The following is a 21044-nucleotide window of genomic DNA, read 5'->3' on the forward strand; positions in this document are numbered from 1 at the left end:
AAGAGCGCTACACAAGTTTTTTAAATAAAAACGGTTCGGCATATCAATGAAAGTCTTTATTTATGTGGAAGTACATCCGTTGCCATTATGTATGGAACTCGATTTCTTTTGCGTGTCCACCATGCAGAAGTCAAGACGCTAAACCCAATTTTCGACGATTTTCAAGCATAAATCTGCCGATACTGCTGCCATTTCACGTTTGATATTAATACGAAGTTCATCCATCATCGCCGGCTTGTTGGCATAGACTATTGACTTGACGTACCCTTAGAGAAAATAGTCTATCGGCGTCAAATCACACGACCGAGGCGGCCAATTGACTGGGCCATTCCGTGAGATAACACGTTCACCAAACTTGGTTTTCATCGATCATGACATTTGCTGCGTGGCTTGTGGCGCCGTCCTGTTGAAACCACATATTGTCCAAATCCATATCATCCAATTCGGGCCAAAAATATTCGGTTATCATTGAGCGGTAGCGAATCCCATTTACAGTAACGTGCCGGTCTTGATCACTACGGAAGAAGTATGGCCCAATGACGCCGCCGGCTCATAAATCGCACCAAACCGTAATTTTTTCGGGATGCATGGAGTACGTATGGTTAAAAGTATATTTTGCTGATTAACGAAGCCATGCAGCCAGAAATAAGCTTCGTCGCTGAAGATGATTTTTCCAGATGAAATCATCCGGTTCATTTTCAAGTTGTTGCTCAGCCCAATTCACGAACATACGACGATTCTGGTGATCGAGCGGCTTCAATTCTTGCGTCAATTTGATCTTATAAAGATGTAGGCGAAGATCTTGAGAACGACGTGTGAGAGACTGATTTGGGTTTTTCTCAATTGATGCGCTAGCGGCCACAATATTCTCGACACTACGCGCGCTTCTTTGTCTCACTGGCACGGGAACATGTACTGTGCCTGTGAATTAAATTTTATCCACTAGACGCTCAATTGTTGAAATGACAGGACAATTATGACGAATGTAATTGTACGTAGTGCTCTTAAAGTTGAGGCCACTGACTCCGAAGTTCGGTAGTACATTTTAATAATTTCGACCCGTTGTTGGATCGTATATCTCTTAATGATATGGTAAAATGACAAACTTTACTGAAGAGAAATGTGAAAAGAGCGGAAAAAATATGGCGTCGTGTGCCATATTTCCTATCGGTCTAGTTTTGTAGCGTCCCCTTATATGTTATGTTAAGAAAGTAAAATTTGGAAATGGAATTTTTGAAACACACAAAAGAATTCTAGAAAAGTAAAATTAATAATTTGAAATTATTGGAATTTTCGAAACACGCATAAGAATTACTGAAAAGGAAATTATAATATTTGGAACGTTTGAAATTTTCGAAACACATATGAGATTTGAAAATACAACCTTATTTAAGTTTATAACTATTAAACGTTTAGGATTTTCGAAACATATACATATAAGAGTTGCTAATTTTAATTTTCGAAACACGCATAAGAACTATTGAAAAGTAAAATTAAATGTTTGGAATTTTCGAAACACTCATAAGCATTGTGTAAATGTAAAATAAATAGTTTGAAATGATTGGAATTGGAACGTATATGTAATTGAAAAGTAAATTTAAATATTTGGAACGCTTGGAATTTTCGAAACACATATGAGATTTGAAAATACAACATTATTTAAGTTTTTAACTATTAAACGTTTGGAACATTTGGAATTTTCGAAACAGCCATCACAATTGTAAAAATGTAAAATTCATAGTTTGAAATGATTGGAATTTTCGCAACACGCATAAGAGTTACTGAAAGTTAGTTTAAATATATGGAACGTTTCGAATTTTGGAAACACATATGGGATATGAAAATACAATCTCATTTAATTTTATAACGGTTTTGCGCTTATGTGGAACGAGTGGAATATTTGAAACACAGTTACAGCAGGCGCTAGACTAATACAGAGCGAAATTTAAAATGTCCTTAACCTACGAGAAAACCACAAAGTATTTTTAAAAAATTTGCATTCGAATTTCTCTCTGTTCCTCACCCAGCCATTGCGCCTATACATATGTATGCATTAAATACTTCATGAAATCTTTGTTTTTTGTTTTTTTTTTCGTGTGGTACTTTATTAGCTTTTTATTCAGTAATTTTCAATTCAAAATTTGTTATACTCTAGAGAATACGCAATGTTACTAATTATGTATATGTTTTTTTGGTTTTGTTTTTTTTTTTTTTATTATAGGCATTCTACAACGTTCACGATCCTTCGGCTCGTTTTTGTATTATACTGGTTTTTTGTTTGTGTTTTGCTTCACTGCAACTTCATTGATGCTGCCACTGTCACATGGTCCCAACGTGGTGTGTTTGTGTGTGTCTGTGGTTACAACCGCTGCTACAGCTGAACGCTCCTGAACTTTTAAAAACTCTTGCCGCCATTGTTTTTGCTTTATTATAATTTTTTAACATTATTATATTATTGAAATGTTAAATTTATAAATTTAGTTTTTTCTTTTCTTTTTTTATATTTACTTAATCGTAAATTTTACAAGAATCTTAGTTTTTTCTGCTTTTTGTTTTTGCTTTAACTAATTAATATTTTTTCACCTGCTCAGTTGCTACCAGCAATGCATATTTAACAACATACTCTTCATTTAATAAATTTAATTATAATTATCTTAAGAGCTAAACTGCTTAAATTAGAAGTGTATTCTCTCAATATTTCTTTGTTGTTTTTTTTTATTAATTTATTTTATTTTATTTTGCTGCTAATTTCTTCTATGCAAATATTACTTGTTCACTATTTTTATTTTTGTTTAAGTAACTAGTACACCGCTGTCCATTAATTTTTTTAAAATTGAAATGAATAAAAATTAAATAAATTATGTGGCATGAAAAACAATAAAATTTCAATTATATAAATTTATAAAGCAAAAGCAAATTTAGTTTTGAGCATGGCAACCACCAATAATAAAAAATACTTTAGTTTACTTTTCTTTATTTTTTCTTTTTTTGTGTTTTTGTTGGGAGCAACTTTCGCCGCTGGCGTCAGGTTGTTATTGCTGTCATCATCCACGCGCAAAACTCACCTGCTGATATAGTACGCTACCCTACACACTCTCTCTCTCTCGCTAAAGCTGTGCTCAGCGCTCTCACGCTAACAAGCAAAAATATTATAACATTAAAATGCCAAAAATAATTTCGCCAACATCATAACGGTGCAACGGTAAATTTGACTGCTTAGACCGCCATACACACCAAAGACCAATGTCATAACAGTGTAGCGGTAAATTTGACAGCTTAGACTGTCAAACTCAACACTGTCAGCGAACGCCAACTCGGCCTTCGCACTTGTTTGCCCAATATCTCTTTGACGTTGTGTTGTATTGCGCGAATTTTCATGCGTTCCTATACCCTGCTTAATAGTGGAAACCCGTTAACCATACCCTATTTGATCGTCTTTGGGGAGTTGTGGCGTGTTTATATGTATGCAATATATCTAGGTGGCGTCATGTGGTGGTTATGTTGAATTATGCGAAAATGTTTGTGTTACATGTTGCTTAGACGTTGTGACGATAAACTGACGCCCGTGCTGACAGTTGTTAATGCATGCATACTTATATTTTTTTTATTATTTTATATATTTATTTTTTTATTTCAACAACTGAGTAGTTAAAAATTGTGGAAATGCATTAGAAATTTATAAAACTACAGACACAGTTGTTAAAGCGTATATAAAGCTTGCTAAAATTTCTAATTTTCGCAAAGTCATTATTGTTGTTGCCAACTGCAGCGAATCGTTATAACTTTTAATCTTTTATATAATATGATTTGTATACAACATTTACATGGTTGTTTCTAACATTAAAAATTTACAGTAACGCATATAAATAAGCATACATAGTGCGAGCATGTATGGGTAGATGGTATATGTGTACACTGATTTTGTGTATAACTGTGTATGTGTGTGTGTGAGTAGCATTGCATACACTCAAATAATTTTTACATACATTTGTGTAAAAAATGGCAGTTTATTCTCCACTCTTATAATTAATACGAACATTTCCAACACTTTATGTTAATATGGTTATCCTTACAACACATCGTGCAAAGAAATGATGCTATTCGCAGGCTTGGCATTTTGCATATGGAATATATGCGTGTTTTGAATGTGAAATTGAAAGTGCGGAACGTTTGGAATTTTCGAAACATGCTAAAGAAATATAGAAAAGTAAAATTGAATGTGTGGAACATTTGGAATTTTCGAAATACGCATAGAAAATATTGAAAAGTAAAATGAAAGGTTTGAAACGTTTTGAATTTTCGAAACACGCACAAGCGTTGTTGTTAATATAACGTTATTGCAATTTATAAGTGTTTTACGCTTAAGTGGGACGAGTGGAATATTTGAAACGCAAGCACAAAAGTCAGTAGACTAAAACAAAAAGTGATATTTCGTATCTCTTTGATTTACGGGAAAGCAACAAAGCATTTTTAATGAATTTGCAATGGAATCCGATATAATCTGAGTGTTATTGGGACACTTGGAATAAAAAAATTATTATAAATATTTGTGATCATTACGGCATTCTTTTAAAACACAAACAACAAATTTTATTATGGGATCATTATGGAGGTTTTGAAATATCGCACACAATTTGAAGCTTGCGTTCTTTTAAAACACACGCAAACAACTACAGTATGGGAACAGATTGGAATTTCCTAAGCACCCCACATTCATTTGAAACGCAAACGAAAAAATTTAATAAATCTAATTTCAATTGGGACACAAATTTTAATAACGGTACAGTTTGGAATTTTTGAAACATTCCAATTAGTTTATTGGCAGCATTAATTTTGAACATAGACGAAAAAATTGAATAAATCTTATTACAATTGGTACACAAAAGGCATATTTTAATAACGGAACAGTTTGGAATTTTCGAAACATTTCACATAGTTTATGGGCCGCATTCATTTGGAACACGGGCCAACAAATTTTTCTACGGAAACAGTTTGGAATTTTCGGAACCCTGCTTGAAACACCCTCATTTGAAACACAAACAACCAAATTGAATAAATTTCACCACTCTTTGCAATTTTCAACGCACTTCTGCCCACTCGCTCGATATTTGTTATTAGTATTTCTTTAAAAAATAAATATGTAAGTACGACTACTTAATTTTGTTGGTTTTTATTATTATTATTATTATCATAATTATATTTGTTTAGTTAGTAGCATACGAAAAAACATTTACTAGCAAAAAGTTAACATTGTCTTCAATTATCATCATTAGCAATTTTACGTTCGTTGCAATCCAACACTGCTGCTCTCAACACTCGCACTCTACCAAATAGTGCTAACTCAGCGTTATGATATTTTATTTTAGTTTTTAAATTTGTTTGCAACAAATTAAACTCTCACCACATGCTACTTTTGCTGCATTATTATTTATAATGTGTTCATTAATATATAGATAAGTATATATAATTTAATGCTAATTCAAATTAAATTATACACATTAATTGTTATGTAATTTTCTTACGTGTGTGTATTGCCATTATTCACGCTGCGTGGCAGTTACGTTAACGTTACAGACAACTCAACGCTTACGCTTACGAAAACAACTTTGACTTCAGCAGCTAACGCTTACTTTCGTTTGCATTGACATTGTTTTTGCTGTTGCTGTTGCTGTTGTCAGTGATTACGTGGCGTCAGTTTATCGTCACAACGCTAAAATAACAATATTTTTTCTTTAAGGTAATTTAAACGTAACGGCTTTTGCGCAAAAAAGCGAAAGTGTTTAAAAATATCACACACTCACACAATTACATAGTTGAGTTGCGTGTGTGTGTGTTACATGTGTGGAGAGCATGCGTGCGAGAGCGGTACATACATACATACGTACACTCGTATTACATATATATACATACATATACATTTATGTTTGATTAGGCAGTTTAAATTTGCAGTTAATAACGCTGCGCGGCACTTTACGTCATCATTATACATGCACATAGTACCTACAGTGTGTTACAAACGTGTCGAAAACAACCAGCACAGCACAGCACAGCGTGAAAAGCCTGTTGCATACATATACTACATACATATGTATAGTATAGTTAATTAAGTAATTTTTTTTTTGGTTTTTTTCTTCTCTCTCACTAGTATTTTGAATTAATTAGTACTTTCTTTTGCTTACTGCTGTCATACAAATCATATACATACATATATATTTATTGTTTATATTTCTTTTTTGCTTGGTTTTCTTTGACTATATACGAAATTACACACAGCTTACAATTGTTTATTTGTATTTACTCTTTTATATGCTATTTTATACTCATTTGAATTTCTGATAATGCATTTTTCACATTTTTCCTTTACTTTTATTTATTATTAAAAATTTATTTACGCACTTGTATTTGCAATACTTGACTAAGCATGATTTTCAATACTCGAGTGAGTAAGTGTATGTGTGTGTGTGTGTGTTATACTGAGCATCTGTACCGTTATTTTACGCATGCGTGAGTGGTTGCGTCGCCTGAGCGCAAATGAAAAGAATTTCAATGCAAATATAAATGACTCGAACGTATGAGTGCGGTTGCTGTCCACGCTTAAGAATTGCTTGAAAAATAATGGTTGTGAACTTGGCTAAAAGATTGATTGTAGCAAATGTTAGAAGCAAAGGAAACAGCGTTTGAGTACAAGGAAAAGTTTTTGAGAGCGCTTACAATAAAAAAACAAGTTTAAGTTATTATTAGCGCCTAATACCGTTATGAGTTGATTAAGCAATATCTTACTCAGCTGTTGTAGTTTTCTTGAACTCCAAGGTTTATATTGTGCATTTTATTGTATTGTGTTTTTTGTTTTTCCTTCATTTTCTACCTGGTGGGCATTTACTATTCTAATTAGGTGTATACTTTAGTTTTTAATAATTAAAATTTAGACGCCGTAAAGCTGCTTGGTAACTCGTTCTGGGTGGGTGGAAATTGCATAAGCGCGTAAAATAAATTATTATTAATATATTACAATCGAGTGTCCATACTTTTGCTGGCAGAAAATGTTTAAGGAACTTTATTTTTTATTTGTTAAAACAAATGGTTTTCGAATTTACGCTTTTCTTACATGAAAGAATTATCTTAAAAGGTGTTGCTGTCTTGGTTAAAGTGAGCACAGAGATTGAAGGTGACAGTCTTGGCTAAAACACTGCGAGAAAGTGTTTGAAAAATGTTTTGAAGTTAATATAATGCAGGTAAAATGGAAAATTAAAAAAGAAAAAATTACGTAACAAAAAAAAAAAAACAAAACAAAATAAAATAATTAAAAAATATTATAATTATTATTTTTTAAATTCAAAAAATTAAAAAAATATATTAAATTAAAAAAATATTAAGTGTTCTTAAACATATTTTTTAAAATAAAATAAATTCTTTTTTTTTGAAAAATTTAGATTTTAAATTTAATGAAAATAATTGAAATCAAGTTTGTTTTCATGAAAATATAATTTATAAAAAAAAAAAATATTTTATGATGAAAAAAATCAATTTTAAATTGTAAAAAAAAAAATATTTTTGTGGGATATTTTAAAATGAAAAAATTTTGGAAATTATAATTTTATAAAGAGCATATTTTGATTAAAAAGAATTAAAGTTAATTTTTTTTAATTTTAATATTTTATAACTTTATTTTTTCCAAAAATGTTTAAAAATATTTTTTTTTCATAAAATTTAATTTTACGTTTTTTCATAAGAATATTTCATTAAAATTAAAAATAAAATTTTTCTTATAAAAATTAAAAAAAAATTAAATTATTATTAACGAAAATAATAATTTTTTATAATATAATAAATAAATCGTGCGAAATATAGCCTGAAATAAATATTAAAACACCAGCAATTTCTTTTAACACAAAAATACAAAAATTTAAAATGAAAAATAATACAGTTTGTTTTGTTCCCAACATTATTTTTTGAAATTCAACAAAGTCAACAATAAATTTTCTAACGATTACAGCTAAGTTGTACATGTGTGTGTGTCGTAGAGGCTTGTTACAGTGTTCTTAAGCGTACAGTGTGTAAAGGCAGAATACTTATTGCATAAAATGCGAACACAGTTTAAGTACAGCTTCATAAAATAAGCAATCGAAAATTAATAACAAGAATATATTATATTTTTAAGGTAAAGGTAATTTTCAGCTTCTGGGCGGTTAGAAAAAAATTTACTACAACGAAAATTTTGAATTTAATTTCAACTTCATTATATAATTTTTCTGCAATGTGTTCTTTTATGTTTTATTGTATTTTTTGTGTTTATGTCTTGTGTACTTTACGTATGCTTAATTATTTTTCATGTTCTCATGTTTCATTTGCTATTATTTTGTTTGATTTGTTATTTTTTACTTTGAAAAATTTTCTATTATAAATAATTTGTTTACTTTTCTGCTTCATTCTTAGCTGCACACTATACTCGATTTAATTATAATTTAATTTTAACTATTTGCTAATGTTTTTGCTTATTTAGTTTTTTTCTCATTTCTCGCTAGTGTAATAAGTGAAGGGGATTATTACTTTTTAATGTTAAGTTGTCATTGTTTATTCATTAAATTTTTTTTTTATTTTATGCTGTCACATTGCTATAATTTTATATAATTTGTATTATTTATGCTTATATATATTATAATTAACTAATTTTAGTTTTTATTTTTATTTTAAATGTCAATTATATGCTCACAAGTTATTTGTATTAATTTTTATTTGCATTTCGTTTGTTGTTAGCAATCGGCGTTTGTGTGCTTCATTGCTAGCTGCTTTGTTTATTGTTTTTTTTTTTTATAATTTATTTTTAACTTGCTAAAATAATGCGTTTCTTCTCACAAATTTTATTTAAAATTCTACAATTCATGTACCGTTTAGCTTATGCTTTCATAAGCAGCTTATTATTTTTAATACTTTTTGCTTTAATTCATGCTTTAAATTTTATTTTTTTATTTAATTTCAATTTTGCTAAACTTTTATACTGCCTGCTTGCTTATTTTTATTTTATTTTATTAATAAATTTAATTTTATATATATATTTTTTTTAAAGGGGAGGGCGCTTAAATTTTAATAACAAATTTAAACAAAGTTTTCTTTGCATAACTTTTACTTTTTTTAAATATTAATAATAATTTAATTTATTAAAAGTTTAATTTTCGCTGTCTTCAAACAGCGTTTACAGCGTATGTTCATACATATTTGTGTGTGTTGGTGAGTGTTTGTGTTGTTGGCATGATTTTTTTTATGGTTGTGTTGGTTAGCTGTATATACTTTTTGGGGCGTGGTTAGTTTAGTTTAGCAATACATACATGATGTTATATATATGTACATATAGGCATATTGTATGTTTGTAAGACTGTTAGGGCAGATCAAAATGTTATTTTGTTAAAAAAAAATAATAATATTTAATGTCATGCGATATTTTTTCTGTCAAACAAAATTAAAAAAAAAATAGTATATTAAAATTATTTTGTTTTTAATAGATTGTTTGACATTTATATTTTTTTCTTTCAAAAAATGTCATGCGATATTTCTTTTGTAAGTAATTTTCGAAGCGACAAGTAAAACTGTTCCATTCTTATTTTCTGCTGCGTTTATTATTTCATCTGCTAAGTATTCTCTTTGTTTTTGGTTGTTGTTTATTTTTGGTTGACATTTTAATTGCATACATACGTTTCAGACATGTATATGCATTTATTAAAAAAAATGGTATGCAATATTTTGTCTGTCAAACAAAATTTTGAAAAAATAATATATTAAATTTTTTTTTTTAAATTAGTTTACTTGAATTTTTATTCTGTTTTGTTGACATTTTATTTATTTTTTCTGTCATGCGATATTTCTTCTGTAGTAATTTTTGTAGCAATCACTGTAAAACAATTTTTTACTTTAAATGAGTTTGCTTGTCATAAATTGGGAAAAAAATATCATGCGATTTTTCCTGTTAATTGCTGGAACAGTTTCAAAATTAGTTTGTTTGAGATATTTAGTGAACATACTCTTTTGTCGCAAACGAGTTCAGACATATATCTAAGAAAAAATTTAATTTTTGTCCAAAAATTAATTTGCACATACTTTTCATAGCATGCGATTTAGCTTGTAAACGGAAGTTGTTTGTAAAACCATTCAACAATAAGTTTTCTTTGTAATAGTTTAAAATGTTTTATTTGCACTCTGCTACTTAATTTTTGCTTCTGCTTTGCATTTTACATACTTACAAATGTTTTTGTGTTTTTGTAAATAAGATATTTTGTTTTTCAAATCTGCTGCCCAGTGTAAGCATGTTGTTTATTTTTGTGGTTATGTATTTGTTTGTTTTTGTTGCTTTTTGTATTTTTTCGCTGCGCTGGTTTTCGTTAATTACCTTTTTTGAATTAAAGTTAATTTTAATTATAATCATAATAATAATCATAATTGTTTATTAAACTTGCATTCACTAGTCAAAAATATCAACAAATTCTAATAAGTATTTTCAATAATTAAATTCTACTGATTTTCAAAAAACTTGTTTTTGTTTTTGCTTTTCATTTACTTAAGTAAGCGCTAAAGTAAGGAAATAAGTACGAAAGAAGCGTTTGCATTTATTATCAAAATTGTTAGCGCTGTTGCACGCTTTATTTAAAGCAATTATTTCTTTTAACTACATACATACATACCTCTTTTCGGTTTTGGGTACTAAATACCATAAATCGTATTTATTTCATAATTTATTGCGCAAAATAAAATTAATTACAAATAATCATATTTTTTCGGTCGCTGCTGTTGCTTTTTATTATTTTTTGTATTTTTGCCTTTTTTACTATTTTTTTTTTTGTGTCTCCAAAAATAATATATATACGAGTACGTATGTACATATGTATTGAATGATGCCTTGTTACGCTTTGTCTATTAAATTAATTACTTTAATTCTTATTTTTTATGCATTTTCATTTAATTATTTTACTTTTTTGGTTTGCTCTCGCTCTATTTAGCAGTGTTGCCGCAGTGTTTTTTTTTACTTTTGTTTGCTTCAATTTGTTATGTGTTTGCATGTTTTCGTTCTCGCAAAATAAATATTTAGCAATTTTTTGTTTCAAGTATTTTTTTTTTTTACTATTTTGCACACATTTTTTAGTTTTTCTTTGTATTATAGCCTTTAATTTTGCTGCTGCTGTTGTTGTTGTTGTCACTGCTCGCATATGCACTATGCAAATAGCGCTTTTTATTTATGCTTTAGCTCATTTATTTTTTCGGCTTGTTGTTCTTATTCTTTGGTTGTTGCTGTATTTTTCATGCATTCATCTTTCAGCTTTCTCCTAGCTTGCTCTCTCACTCACTCCTTCAAGCACATAGCTACATTGCACTCTCTTTTATTGATCCTATCTCTCTCTCTCTCTCTCTCTCTCTCTCTCTATCTATCTACCTTCGCTCCTCTCTATTTATGCTGCTTTTGTTTTTGCTCCTTCCTGCATGTTTCTTGACTTAATTTTGCTACTGTTTTGTTGTTGTTTTTCTTTATTTTGTTTTTACCTCTGTTATTGTTTTCTTTTAATAACTGTAGTCCATTTTTATTTACTGCTGCGTTTATTATTTCACCTGCTAAGTATTCTCTCTGTTTTTTTTTTGTTGTTTATTTTTGGTTTTGTGTGGTTGTTATGGTTTTTTTTATTAATTTATTTTCTGTGCTTCGTTCACTTATTGGCTGCGCGCAAGCTCTTAATCAACCATCAATTCGAAGTGGACGGATCCTTTCCTTTCTGCGCGATCGTGTTTGATGTTGCTTGCCCAGGCTTTGCATTCAATGTTGATTAAAACGCCGGCTATAGGAAGAGTGAAGAAAGACAATTTGTAGAATATGATTTAAAATATAAAGGGAAAAAATAAGTAGAAAGTTTCGAAAAATCATAACAACTGTTTGCAACAGTTCGAATATCAATTTAACTTCATAAAACTAATATTTGCTTTACGTCGATTTAATGAGGGCTTAACACTTATACATGCATTTCGAAACACCATTTTATTTCTTGTATATGGTTCCTAAAGCACTTAATAATAAATATAGAAAAACAGAATTATCAGTTTGAGTGTCAATAAAAATTTGTAATTTCAAATTTATAACGTCCCTAAAACAATTACATCCTCCGAAAAAATTAAAAAAAAAAATAAGTTTTGAAAAAGTGATTTTTACGGTTTGAGTGTCAATTGAAATTAGTAAGAGCGAATAATTTCTCTAATTAAGTGGATTTAATAAACCTCAATATGTAGACTATGTAAATTTATATATGAACGAAACGAACGAAATTTTCGAAACACCACTTCATTTAGTTTTTTGTACATCAAAGTATGCGCGCGAAAAAAAATTACACTCATCTGATGTTATACAGGATTTGTCTGGAAAGTAATAGGACTGATTTTCTTCCGTCGCGACTGTACTTCGGAGCGTGTGCGCACCGACTGGATTCGGTAGAGGGCGTTCCTAGCTAACGAACGAGCGGTTGGTAAGTTTTCTCTGATTAACTGGACAGTCAGGTGCAAGCGACCGCGATAGAGACGTTTGATATGATCAAGCAAACTTACCCAGATGTTGCTTTAGCAAAAAGTGGTGTGTTTCGGTGGCACAAAGTCTTTTTGAAGGGCCGGGAAGAGGTCGCTGATGAATGAGCAAATCCAAAATGAAAACGATGCACATTGTCTTATTTGACATCAAAGGCATCGTTTCAGACTCAAGGTCTGACAAGACATCGCAGCCGATTGAAAGTTGCACCACGACAACGCCCCGGCTCACACCGCCTTTCTACAGCTACCTAACCAGGACCGGCATTCCAACGTTTTCGCAGCCCCCCTACAGCCCAGATGTGGCCTTTTTGTTTCGTTGCTTGAAAAGGCCGTTGAAAGCCAAGCATTTTGAGACGGCAGAGGGAATCCAAGTAGCATGCACCTCGACTCTCAAGGCTATTCCAGAGAATGCCTTCCATGACGCCTTCAATGTTTGGAAATCGCGTTGGCAGTGCTGCATCGACGCAGAAGAAGCCTATTTTGAAAGTTTTTAAAGAATTGTAACGATTGATTCAATAAATTTTTTTTAATCGACTCAATCCTATAACGTTTCGTACAAACCCTGTGGGTTAGGTTAGGTTAGACGGCTGATAGATGATCGCACGTGGACTGTTATACTCGTATATAGTTCTTTGCGAAGCCATAGAAAATGAGAATTCGTGTGTTCGGACTTACAGATTGGCTAAACGCTTAATAGCCAAAACAAATTTACAAAGGCGCTTAATCTCAACTCCCGCCAGTTCGGTGGGATGATATAATTTTATACCGTATTTTTATAACCGTTGATTGTTGGTTTTATGTTGTTATACCCTGAACAGGGTATATTAAGTTTGTCACGAAGTTTGTAACACCCAGAAGGAAGCATCGGAGATAAATGATCAGTATGTTGAGCTGAGTCGATTGAGCCATGTCCGTCTATCTTCCCGTCTGTCTGTCTGTCTGTATATAAACGAACTAGTCCCTCAGTTTTTAAGACATCGTTTTGAAATTTTGCAAACGTCATTTTCTCTTCCAGAAGCTGATCATTTGTCGGAACTGCTGATATCGGACCACTATAACATATAGTTGCCATACAAACTGAACAATCGGAATCAAGTTCTTGTATGGAAAACTTTCACATTTGACAATGTATCTTCACAAAAGTTGGCACCGGTTATTTTCTAAGATAATGATGTAATCTCCGAAGAAATTGTTCAGATCGGTTAACTATAGCGTATAGCTGCCATACAAACTGAATGATCGGAATCAAGGGCTTGTATGGAAAATTTTCGTATGGAAAATTTTCGTATTTGACGTGGTATCTTCACGAAATTTGGTACTCGTAATAACATAATCTCCGAAAAAATTGTTCAGATCGGATTACTATAGCATATAGCTTCCATACATACTGGACACAAAGTTACTAAAAGAAATGAACCTGTGTTAACGTTTTAACTTTTAACGTTTTTTTCTTGTTTTTTTTTTTAAATCTTTATTTCCAGCTTACATCTCAAAAATCAGAAAACCTTGAAGCAAAACAACAGACATATTTATAATGTCAGTTTGTTTTGAAAAATAAACATATATTTGAGTAAACAACGAGAAAAAATTTAGAAATTCCAGATGATAATATCTTTTTAAGGTCTATCAGTAATCCACCATCATATGACTATCCCATTTACTTTGATACCTTCCTTCCCTTACTTTTAGGCAATGGTGGAACCGCTTTTCACTTACAAAAATTTATTCACATATTTTAGATATTCATCATTGCTAACGTTGATTTTGAGAGTATAACTTTGTTGTAGTTGTTTTAAACTCTTACTCAGATCCATTGGCGAACTGTACCAATATCTGGGTATTTAGCGACATCCTTTTTGCCATCAGTTTCATTGCGGAAAACAAAGTTAAATACTGTTATTTTAGATAATTTTAATTTCTAGTAAAACCTTGAAACCTTCAGCATATTTTCGGCAATCTGAGAGTAAGGATCACTTGATGTTTGTATAAGCGAAAAAGGTGCGCGTAATCCTTATTATGTTTGCAAAACTAAATTTTAATTACTAAAAGGCCAATATATATCAAAATACCTTAAAAGCACTATTTGTGCGTTTGACTTAAACATACATACATATATACTACATATATAGGGAAATAATCATGTGGTATTTTAAATTTGTGATATGAGGAAGAAGGCGTAGTTTTCCTACTACTTTCTTACTTTTTCACAATGCAATATAAGAATATCACGATAATATTATGAACCAAACTCAAAATTGCTTTAGTTGCTCTTGAGACATGAAGAGATATTACCTAAAGACGGCCTACCCATGGAAGGCTTTTTTATTGATCCTTATCAAGCCTTTATGCTCAAATATTGGGTGTGAAAAATATTTAATAATAATTTATATGGTAAGTTATCGCACTCGTAGTTTTCAACATAACTATTATATGGGTAGTGGTGTGATTCTCATACGAAAATGCTAGAAGCATTTGTTCAAAATCCAAATTCGCTAATGCAATTCATTGTACTAAACTACTGGCGTAACCGCAGCACCAACCTCCTCAGCCTCAGAAACATTTGTACCAAGTTTTATTAAAAAATATCAATTTCTACTCAAATTAGAGCATGTTCCTGATTAATGTGATTTTACAACTACATATATATCTATTTCGTTTAGTTTAAGGGGGTATTCTGGTCTAGAAGCATGAATTTCAGGTGATTTTTAAAGTGTCGTAAAAACAGGCAATTAATATTTTTACTATCCATCTTTTACTAGTTATTTGATAATTTTAGAAGAGTACAGAAAAAAATTAAAAACTAAAAAAAGTAAAAAATTTCAAAGGTTATGAGCTGACGAAGTGGGGGTCTCTAAAAATTTCCACGTGACCACACCCATGATTTCAACCCTGCTAGTTGTCTGAAACCAAAAAAAAAGATTATTAATCTAGAATAATGTAGCAATGGCCGAATAATGTAGCAATGGCCAGAACTACGGAAAAGTGGGAAACATTTTTTTTCACAAAATGGCGACTGCCTGAAAAAAAGTTTTTTTGGATCACTTTTTCTGACTATTTCGAATTTTTTAAAAATAATAAAAATAAAAATTTGGGAATGGGGTTGTTCCAACCATAGACAAGCCTATAAAGAAGACGCTATAAAAATTTCAAGTAAATCGGTCCAGTAGAACCTGAGAAATCGTGGGTATCGTTCCGAAAAAGTCAGTTTTAAGAAAAACGCCTTTAAAATTTGGCGTAAAGTCTTTTGTTCGATTAGTTCCGGCCGAACCAGTTTGGATGCCGGGTCAGAAAAATGCCCATATCTCCGAAAATAATTTGAATTTTGAAAAATCCGCTTGTAGTTAAACTTTGAAAATAAAAAAATAAAAATTTCAATTTTTTTAAATTTCTAGACCAGAATACCCCCTTAAGTGGCTATAAAGAACCTTTAGTGAACAAAACTATTATACTCTGTAGTAGCACATTGCATGAGAATAAATTTAAAACTTCAAAAACAAGCTGTCCTTTATGCAAGACCTCTCATTTGTCTATATATACTATAAATGTACTTATACTCTGTGATTGTATGGTTTTATGCAATTATGTATTTTTACCAACATCAAGTAGCCAAATGGTAACGGAAGCGGAAACGGAAGCGCGACAACAACGTTCATTTTCACGCTGATGAAAATTAAATGCCAACCACAAACAATACTTCACATACTTAAGTGGAACAAGTAATAATAAAGCAAACAATAATGAGTAAAGAAAAGAGAATAAAACTGGCACAATGGTTAAGCAGAATGCAAGATGTGATTACATGTAAGTTTTATGTACTATACATACATACAAGTGTATCTTCGAGGCAGGCCAGCTGAAGAAAGGAATCATTTATATATACTATTTATAAATACATATTTTTGTGGTATATGTATACACATACATTTGTTGCATGAATTATAATATATGAAATTCATACCACAAATGTAAAGAAAAGTTGAGCACAAAATTATACCCACAAACGCTTATGTGCGTATAATTTTCAATTTAAGTGTACTGTGTACTGTGGACACAGTGGGAAAACTTTTCTTATTTATAATTTTCCTTCTAAGTACAGCAATTGTGCACACACACACACACACACTGATACATGTGTACGTGTACTTTTATTAGGGTAGGTGAAAAAAACGAAAGTTTTTATACTCCAAAAAAGATCTTCTCTTAATATTCAGTAAAAGTATGAGCTCCTCATATTCATAGGAAAGTCCTCCGCTTCTAAATTTACTATTTTTTCTGTATTATTGGAAAGCACAATTCATACCTATAAAGTAAAAAATTCAATCGACTTTTTTGACTCACCCTAATTTCTATGGTACATACTACTCGAGAGAGTGACAAGTGTCCGCTGCTGCAAGGAAATTTCTACTACTTCTTCTCATACTCTTTATTGCTTGCCACAAGTGCTTTTCGTTGTTTTTAAGCGCAGAAATAAAATATAAAAACATACATACACACATGCACGCATGGATATACAACTGTAAAAGTATTATGTGTGTACAATACAATCAAATAGCAGTAGCCTTGAAGCATTTAATGTGACAATTGCAGTGAGCAAACATCAACAATAAACACCTACACGCATATAGTTGTACATATATGTATAGTATATGCACACAAATGCAAACGTGTAATAGTTGGAGTGAAATGCCTACAGCGATGACAAGCGACCAGCACAATGTGACATGTAAAAAGTTGCTCATACGCCCTGGAGTATGCAAGGCGTACGTAGTTGCTTGCACGCAGCTGAAGGCGTGTGCCAAACAGAAAGTGTACATGCGTGCACATACAGTTAAATATAAAAATAGAGCGATATATTTATACGCAAGCTGCTGCACAAAACTATTGTGTGTATATCTGTATATTTACTTAACGGTGTAGAACATTGTCAAGCAATTGAAAATCAAATCCTTGCATTTTGCTGCTAAATTCGCCAGCTCACGTATTTTCTTGGAATCCCATTCTAATATTTTACTATTTCTATGTATTTTCAATGCAATTTCTTGTCACAATTGTTCCCCAACGTTTTTGTTATGTGATTTTTTGTTTTTTTTTTTTGGTAAGCAATCAAATTGCCAGCGCACACTCTTTATTTTTCGCTTGAATTTGAAAAAATAAATTTTCCCATTGTTCGTCCTGCTGACCACAGTTGGTTGGTCAATATTTATTTTTATTTTAGTAGTCGAAATAAGCTCGCACAAATTTTTTGAGTATGCTCTGAGGCACTTATTGTCATATAACAGAATAGATATAATAGAGGAAATGTATGAATACACTTGGGTGGGTGAACACATTTGATTGCCTTGATTTTTTAGTCACACATCATTAATATTACGTCTACGTATAAACACTTCAAGAAGTACTAGTTAAAAGTAAGTAATATATGCAAACATTATTAACCACCCTTTAACACACATAAGGTCTAGTAAAAATAGATGCAATATGTTTCCCAATAGCCGAACTTAGTAATCTGTAATTCAGAAGCTAAATTTGTAGATTATGCGCAAGTTAACACAAAAAATCCTCATGAACTAAAGAGAATAGTTACTAGTGACGAAAAGTGGATCACTTAAAATGAAATGGTCGTAGTCGAATCGTGATGAGATGCCAGTTACGGTGGCTAAGCTAGGAATGATGGTCAGGAAAGTATTGCTATGTGTTTATTGGGATTGGCACTTAATCATTTACTGTGATCTGGCCCCTACCGCCTTCTACTGTCAACAATTGCAACGGCTGAAAGAAACAATCGCCAAAGAGCGACTAGTTTTAACCAATAGAAGATAAATTGTGTTCCATCAGGAGAACGCCAGAACGCGCATATCGAAAAGTTAAAAGTTACACATTATTTCCATTTGACCGAAGCTTAGAAGAAAAAGATATAACTGTACTCATCATACTGCCTTGTTAGACCTTTTGGGAAATCTTGCCATTAAACAAAGAACTACAAAAGTCGAAGCTCAAAGCAATAGTAACGCTTTGGCAACAGCAATGGCAGAAGCAAATGACTACGATAACACAAGTGCTTTCTGCCTTAGAAACCCTCAGCACTTACGATAAGGATATTTATTCGAAAATTCCTACTCTTCTTCACGTACTTTGCACTTTGACAGCTACAAATGAGAGCGCTGAACGATCTTTTTCTTTTTTGCGCCGAATCAAGACTTGGCTCAGCATAACGATGCTCCAGAAAAGATTTCAACCTAAACTACGACATTGCTGTGGAACCAAACTTTCGAGCTAAGTGATTAATGTAAAGGAGTTTCGAACTCCAAGTAAACCAATTTCGTGTATTTAGGTACGAGTTGGGTCAAAGGTTCGCATTATTTACTGACAGCTATGCCTCTAGCAAAAGTCTGATACTTTATACAAAGTTTTTTTCAATAATTGTATCATTGCATTATTATACATAGTAAAAGTGTAATAATTGAGGAAAATATAATTTCTCTGTGAATCCAAGGGCAATCTAAGGTTTATAGGCTTTCTGGAAAAGTAGTGAGATGAGAAGTTTAGCAAAATACGTTACATCGTTATGTTTTTAAGAAGGTATTTTAGTCTAGAGATATGAATTAAACTTTTTTTCATGTTTCGATAATCTAGATATTTAAAAATTTCTCCTTTTTCAATTTTCTTGATTTTTCAAAAATAAAATCTATATGTCTATTATATGAACCAAGAAAAACTGTAACACGTGAAAATTCGTAATAATAAAAAAAATAAATGTAAAATCGATCTTCATTTTTTCGGTTTTGTTGGCTCATACGATAATGACATTTGTAGCAAACAAGAATACGTCATTGTTTTATTTCAATTGACTGCAAGGCTAACATATTGCATTCGATGAAACGATCAACTGCAAGAGATATACGACGACATTGACATAATTCAGCGCATTAAAAGACAGCGGCTACGCCGGCTAGGTCATGTTGTCCGAATGGACGAAAACACTCCAGCTCTGAAAGTATTCGACGCAGTACCCGCTGGGGGAAGCAGAGGAAGAGGAAGACCTTCACTTCGTTGGAAGAACCAGTTGGAGAAGGACCTGGCTTCGCTTGGAATTTCCAATTGGTGCCACGTAGCGAAAAGAAGAAACGACTGGCGCGCTGTTGTTAACTCGGCTATAATCGCGTAAGCGGTGTCTACGCCAGTAAAGAAGAAGAGAGCTAACAATCGTGACGACAAGAACGAGGCCTCTTTTCAACCTTTTTTTGAAAATATATTATTAAATTATAATATTAAAATATTATACTTTGAATCTTTACAAAATTGGATGGTAAAAATATCAGTTGCTTTTTATCACACAAAAAATAAAAAATAAAACAGTTCGATTCGAGCAATAACCTTTAATTATATTTTAACAACCTATAATTCATGTCGCAGCATTCTTCATTGAGCGGCAGTTACGACCACCTTAAAATGATAGGTAATATAATATTAAAAACATATTGGTTTTCAAAATATGAAAAAGTCCACTGAATGTGCTGGAAATCTTGTCAATAAAAAAAGTTATAATACTTTTTTTTAATATCTCATGAAAAGATTTTGCAGAGTATTTGGTACAATTGAGTATTCATGTCTCCACTTTCAAGTTTCCCTCAGTTATTTTCTGAAATTCTCAACTTACTTACATAAATATATCATCACCTTAAATTCAAAATAACGTAACATCATTTTCGGAAATTTACAGGGGCAAAATAAAACACGTAATAAAATGGAACATGAGTAAGACAAAATTTAAATATTGGTTAAAACTGGATTATATCTGATAGCAGAAACTTAAAATGTTGGACATATGTACTTGTACATATGTATGTAATTTGAAGTGGTAAATCGTACTCAATGAAACACTCAATGCCGAATTTTTTGAACATACGTTATTTTGAATTTTAAGCGACGGTATACTATATATCATGAAATTGTAAAGCTTTCCTCTCATTTTAAGCTGTAAACTACTATCTTTTACATAACATTTCAATCAATGTAGTACATGTTGCCGACTTTTGCCACAAACCGCTTAAACTTAATTGAATTTCACTTATGGCCAAACGGCACCCACAGAAAATCGTATAGCGTTTGCCACAAGAACCGCAAAAAGCAGAAAATCTTAAACTTTGCAAGCAAACGTGACACTGCAGCACACAAGTTAAAATATACACGTATTTTTCACTGTTCTAACTTGCAGAGACATTTATGCTATGAAACATATATATTTATATCACATACAACATATCATCTGCTTGTATATTACACTTATCTGCTGTGGCAATTCGACCGAATTCCAGCGACAACTTCATTTCATGCACGTTTCAGTTGATTTGGGTACTTTAGTATAGCCAGCGATTGCTGTGCGTCCACACACTATATAGAAACACATATATTATATAGAAAATTATATGTATGGTATATATAATGGACCACATTTCGTAGCAAGTCCCTTACATAAACCAAGCTTCGCTAACTAT

General features: G+C 31.5%; 1 protein-coding gene across 3 annotated transcripts in view; it reads right to left on the reverse strand.

Annotated features, from left to right (window-relative positions):
• Nucleotides 1–10816: 10816 nt before the first annotated feature.
• The window catches only part of LOC120768037 (sodium/potassium-transporting ATPase subunit beta-2), a 110224-nt gene continuing 99996 nt past the window's right edge, over nt 10817–21044 (reverse strand). For all 3 annotated transcript variants that reach the window (XM_040094536.1, XM_040094537.1, XM_040094538.1), the window contains one exon: nt 10817–11813. In XM_040094536.1, coding sequence (XP_039950470.1) covers nt 11710–11813 — 104 coding nt within the window. In that variant the 3' untranslated portion in view covers nt 10817–11709. The remainder of the gene's footprint in view (nt 11814–21044) is intronic.

This window comes from Bactrocera tryoni, chromosome 2 (genome assembly GCF_016617805.1).
Source record: "Bactrocera tryoni isolate S06 chromosome 2, CSIRO_BtryS06_freeze2, whole genome shotgun sequence".
Taxonomy (NCBI): Eukaryota; Metazoa; Arthropoda; class Insecta; order Diptera; family Tephritidae; genus Bactrocera; species Bactrocera tryoni.